We start from the raw sequence: 6,000 nt of genomic DNA on the forward strand, positions 1-6,000 counted from the left end.
GTATATGTAGTGACATATCTGAACATTAGCCTCCTTCCATGCGGTGTGTATACGTTAAAGTCAGGGCCGGTGAACGAAACTCAGTGGACAGTGTGTCATCACTTGTGTCCCACGATTGTACATGTACTTACCTTTATCAGTGTCTACTATTCAATGTATACTTATCAATTTTTGTAACATTTAATTAATGAGTTATGTTAGAAAACGATTTTTTATCTTAAAAACCCATTTTGGACGAGAAATACTAGCCCTCTCGCGCACGATGACGCGTTTCGCGTCATCAAGGGTAAAAAGGTCCTGGCGCACGATGACGCGAAACGCGTTGTAAAAGTTTAAAAAATTGATTAAAAATTAAGTTTTAGGGGGAAAGTGCGTCAAATTTGGGAGCGTCATTTGTTAGGATAAGTTTCTTAATGGTAACATATGGCAACCTTTCTAAGGAGCATAGATGAGGAGGAGTGGAGGGAGGAGGGGTCGGTCACCTTGGAAAAAATACAGTTTTTTTGGTGTAACTCGGGAACTAATAGATGATGAGGATTTTGAGGATACCATAAGAATCCTCACTAAATTCTGCTTCAAAACTTGTTATCGGCTAAAAAAGTTGGCCCACAAAATTTCGAGCTAGCCATCTAGGGAAGCGTTGGTACTTAGGATTTATTGTTTACAATACTCTATACTGAGACTTGAAACGAGTTTGTATTGTTTATTTTCTTTATGAAGCCATTGATACCAAATTTATTGGGGTTCGATTTATCTGTGAGGGTAAAATATGTCAGGGATTGTAGAGTATCGCGGCGGCAAAAAAAGGACGGTTGGGCCTGAGAAATGCATGGTGAGTGGAACAGGAAGTTATTGGAAACTTACGGTGTGTGAGAGGGTTAACAAAAATCAACCGAAAATGTCACAAAAATGTAATCAATTTAGTTATAAGATCGGATTTGAAAAAAAATCAAATTAGCACAAAAACCTGACCTGATCAAGAGAAACGGGTGTCATTTTCGGATTCAATGGTGCAAATTTGTCCTAAATCAGTTGACAAAGCTTAGACAACTTACTTTTTTTTTTTTGTAACCCAGTGTAATCTTTTGACATTCTCTTATGGTCATTATTCATTACTGCTTCCATTTAATAAATATCTTAACTCATTGATCCCTAGCAGTTGAACTGCAAACAGTATCCTTCTGAAGAAAGCACTTTTTAAGCATTCTTTTTTAAATGATGATAATTGGGACATTCAATATGAGCTAAAGCAGCTCCAACAGACCTATAAGCCACCACTTGCATGATGTGAACATCTTTATTGGTTGAAAATTTATAGCATGTTGACTTGTCAAAAAAGTACACTTTTATCAAGTTGTACTTGTGGTTTTTGGCCCCTTACTTGTCGGCCCATATATAAACCTAGCTTCTGTCATGTAATATACAATTTATCTATTTTCAGTGGGCATGCAATATCGGTGGATTTAGTTTTATACTTGTCACCACAAAAAGAAACATTTTCTTATGGTTGTCTGAATTTTCAGACTGAGTATTCTAAGCCTCCCTCAAACATACTGAAAGAACTTTCATCGCTCATCATGGAAATTTTGGTGATTATGATTATTCTTGTGTTCAGTTTGATATAATGTTAGTTCTTTTTATCTTCTTTTTTCTAATAGGTATTGAAATATATGAATTTCTTCCCTGTTATTGCATATTAGTATACGAAAATCCATTTCATTTGTTGATGTGTTCTTCCCATTTATTTCATCTTCTAAATTGTAAATTTCATCCATCAGAGTGTGAGTGATTCTCTGCAGCCGAGCCGCACCACTGCTATCTTGGAAGGGTTTGTGAATGGAGGGTCTGAGAATGTAATGGGCCTCTTAGGTGAGTACTGTCAAAAGACTGAGTGGAATGACTATTATCTCATCCTTTTGAAGGATTTAAGAGATAGCAATGAGGAATGTGCTGTAACATTATTCAACATATCCCACAGACATGGTTGGTGTAAACAAGGATTGTGACAGCAGACGAGCATACCAGTGCATCAAACTTGTGGTGGCACTGTCAGCCAGGTGTCCAGTCGCTCGAGACCATCTAACTAGGACACAGGCTCGGTGGCAGTGGTCTGTGGAGTGGCTCAGAGAGAAGATGGATGACCACTCTGCCACTCTCTCAGCAGCCATGGGTCTCAGTAATGAAGATTCAAACACAAAGAACTTCCAGCGCACAACAAGTGCTCAGGTAAGTTCTGTGGTACTTAATGAGGCCATGAATGAAGGATGTAATAGTGAATAAAAGCACTATAAGGAAAGTAACCTAATCGTGTTGCTGGAAAAGGTGACACTATATTGCATGTTAAGGTTAAAGTGATGATAGTGGAGGAAAGGGAATATGTTGTAGTAAATCAAAGGGAATAAGGTCATGAAAAAAAGCTGAAGTGGATTATCACTTGGAAGGGATATGTTAGAGGATGTGAAATACCGCTTGTACCTTTTATTACCTTAACTTGGCAGCGTCGGAGGACCCATTTTGGGGCTCCCGCGAGTCGGTCCGCTGAAATGGCAGACCCCGTTTGGGGCTCAGCTCAAAACACCTAATTCGAGCTGATTGTAGGCGGTGGCGGCATAGAGTAACCCACCATGCATACCCTTGGTCATTGTGGTGGGTGATTGATCTTGAGGTGGGCTTATTTGTCATAGGTGGTGCAGAAAGTTCATGGCAGACTGAATTAGCTATCCATACAGTAATTACTTGTCAAATTCTCTAAAGTAGACAACAAGCGACTCTCGGCTAGATGCCACGTGTCACGAGACTCTTTATTTTGTAACAAACACCACCCAAAAAGAATGGAGCTTGAGTATAAGTAAATATTTTTTACGGCTTTATGGTTGTGAGAGGAGAACTCTGGTATACGTTCCATGCTCTTTTCTTAGTCTCAAAATGCAGTGTAATGTTGCCGTTTCTCAGCCACTTCTCTGCTTTCCCATAGCCGAAGCCCACGGGTTAAAATGATGATGATTTTGTTATGAATTGGAGGTTTGAATAGCAAGTGCAGGGGATTGTGTCAGTAATTATTTTTGTTTGCAATATGTTGTTTCAGTTAACACTGGAGGAGGCTACTGCTCTTCTTAGTGAGATGGAGTCGTCAGAGATGGAGATTGACTGTGAGACCTCCGAGCTGGGAGACATAAAGGAGAGTGTGTCAGAGCATGAAAACTCCCCATCACAGGATCTGGACAACATTGACCCTTGATCCGCACCACAGAAGAAGAGTCCCTGGATACAGTTTCCTTCATTACTGTCTTCCAAGACAAAACAGTGTCCCAAAACTTCCAGATTTTTAGACTCAGAAAATGAAGAGGATGCCTACGAATACTAGAGTTTTAATTGTGAAAAATAAAAAAAATAATTCTTTGTTGTCAGGTGTTGCTTGATTTATGAACAAGAAATTCTCTCTAGGTAAATCAGTGACTCTACATCTATTTATTCTTAATTTGTATATTGATGAATTTGTTGTAATTTTAAAAAAAAGTATTTTTATCAGTAATTGATGAGAGGGTTTTGATTTTTTTCTTTTAGAGATCCACTGCTACAAGCCCTTGAACATCAGTAGTTTCAGTCTGCAATCTGGTTGTTCAAAACAACCATTGTTGATACCATAAGTGCCATAATTTGTTTGATTAGAATATGGTTAAGTGCACCACATTGTCATACTAAGTTTGCAGTTCATGGAGATGTTAACTTGAGGCAGGGTCTACTACTTTTATTATGTTCTCTTGTGAATTCTCGCCCATTTACTTGGAGGTAAGAGACAAAGGATTTCTCCTTAGTAAAAATTTCTTTTTATTTTAAAAGATTTATTACAGATAGTAATACAACTTTGTAGAGTAAATCTTCAGTACAGTTATTGAAGATTTTCATTGTACAGATATAAATTTTTTACTCCAGGCAGTCCCCACTTTACAAGTCTGTTGGTCGTAATAAAGTTATAAACGAACTGTATCATATCTAATGCCCTTTTTCTTAGACTAAGCAGCAAATCTAAATATTCCACATCCACTGTTTATGTACTGTCTGTAGTGTGAGTACCTGAAAACATGGCCAAGAAAAAAATAATGTCTACTTTCATTGTTCATTTATGCATTTTAGTTTCAGATGATGAAGCACTTGTCAAAAACTGGAATGTGTTAGCCCATGATATTCAGCACTCAATGGAAGGGGAAAACGTGTCTGAGCAAGTAAGTGTTTCTTTTACATGTATTAAGTTGTCAAGGCCTTTGATGTCTTATTTTTTCGTTTTGCTTGCTCCTCTGTATAGTATGAAATCTCGCTCAATAGGTGGTTGGTGGAGATGCCTATCATCCACTCATTCCCTTAGGATAAATATGCATCTGTACTTTGGCTCAGCTAAATGTGAAGTTCAAAGGTGCCATGTGAGGAATAATCCAAGAGTACAGCGGTGCCACGCTTTTAACTCCACTTTTAACTCTCTTTTTGTGGCGTTACGGCCACGAGGATTTGAATGTATTTTTTTCTTACTTATGTCAGTTTATTTTAATGTACATTCCTTCACGATATAATCTAAACGTAATTGTGAAACTACTTACCCATCCCAAAACGAAAGGGAAACTCAATAATAAGTATAGCATTTTTTTAGCACCACTGTAAAATGTGTATGCCACGTTTCTTTATATGCTTATAAATATCTTATCCATAATAAGGTAACTGTTCTTTCATACATTATAATACTAAAATTAAATGTGTATATATATTTGCTGATCACATTTGCCATGGTTTTACTTATGTTAGAACATTTCTTCATCGCGGGCTGGGAGACACGTGGCAACGCTGTACAAGGGGAACCTTTAGGTTGACCCCACCCACAACCGCACGTTTAGATGAGCCAGTGTATAGTGATAATCAGAAATGGTTAATTGTATATCTTGATTATTTCATGACTAGGTTTGTTAACTTGAGGAGCCAAAGGTATGTGGCTGGCTTGTCTCAGCTCAAGGTAGTGGATGCCCCTGCCTTGCATAGTCTCATATCCCTTGTGTAGAAGGGATGGCACCAGGAAGACCCTGAGGCCAAGAAAAAAACCTGCTTCCTTATGGTGGCTTATTAGGGAACTGCCATCAGGAGAACAATTCTGACACATGTCAGCATGTGTGGGGACTTTCATAACTAGAAGAGAGAGAAGCAGTTTTGTCTCTTTGGCTTCTGAAATATTTCTCATCATCAAAGTCATATGAACCCCTGCGTGGAGAAGTGGGGTAAGCAATTTATAGGAATGCTGCAAATTGCATTTGAAATTTTTAGAAACTTTGAACACTGGTACTTGTGTTGTTATTTAGGCTAAAGGCTTCATTTTTCTGTTTTAAAGCTTGCATCAAGGCACCGGGGGATTAATCCTCCCATGGGTCCTGCGTCCCTGCCCTTTGGTGAGCGGTCAGTTCAGCCCCTGATCTGGGCTGATTGGGGGAGGGGCTTGCATCCCTTCCCCCAATAAAAAAACTTTATCCCAGCCAAAAACAAGATATAAAGTTCGGGGTCTTGGTGCGAGCCTCGACCCCGATCCAGTCTTTCTGGGGGGCCTGGCTGCATGGCAGGGTTCCACGATGCATCTGCATCCGGGGAGCCTGCCGTCAGTGACGGGTGCAGGGCAAAGTCAATGGGACCCCTGCCCCTCGAAGGAGGAAGGGCCCCCTAGCCCCTCTTTTTGTTTTGGGGGTGGCCGGGGTGGTGCAGAGGATGCGCTAACCCGCAGAACCAGGCCCGGGGTTAACCTTTGGAGGTCTCTGCGTGTGGGCTCCTGGAATGTCCAGAGCCTCTCAGACAATGATTGACTGTTCTACCTATCAAATGAGCTCAGAAAGCTGAGGATGGACATAGTGGCACTCTCTTGAGACAAGAAGGCCTGGCAGTGGCAAGATCAGCAAGGGGGTATACACCTTCTACTGGTCCAGCATGAGCAACGGCTTCCATCTCAAGGGGGTACCTATGGGCATCTCCAGC

At 40.2% G+C, this 6,000-nt stretch overlaps 1 protein-coding gene across 2 annotated transcripts in view; it reads left to right on the plus strand.

Annotated features, from left to right (window-relative positions):
- Positions 1 to 3,983, plus strand: part of LOC126981570 (ubiquitin carboxyl-terminal hydrolase 24-like) — a 41,067-nt gene extending 37,084 nt beyond the window's left edge. For both annotated transcript variants that reach the window (XM_050832970.1, XM_050832971.1), the window contains exons 42-45: positions 1,524 to 1,589; positions 1,779 to 1,869; positions 1,979 to 2,226; positions 3,086 to 3,983. In XM_050832970.1, the coding sequence (XP_050688927.1) occupies positions 1,524 to 1,589; positions 1,779 to 1,869; positions 1,979 to 2,226; positions 3,086 to 3,238 (558 nt within the window). In that variant the 3' untranslated portion in view covers positions 3,239 to 3,983. The remainder of the gene's footprint in view (positions 1 to 1,523; positions 1,590 to 1,778; positions 1,870 to 1,978; positions 2,227 to 3,085) is intronic.
- The last annotated feature ends 2,017 nt before the right edge of the window (positions 3,984 to 6,000 follow it).

Source organism: Eriocheir sinensis, chromosome 48, assembly GCF_024679095.1.
Source record: "Eriocheir sinensis breed Jianghai 21 chromosome 48, ASM2467909v1, whole genome shotgun sequence".
NCBI lineage: Eukaryota > Metazoa > Arthropoda > Malacostraca > Decapoda > Varunidae > Eriocheir > Eriocheir sinensis.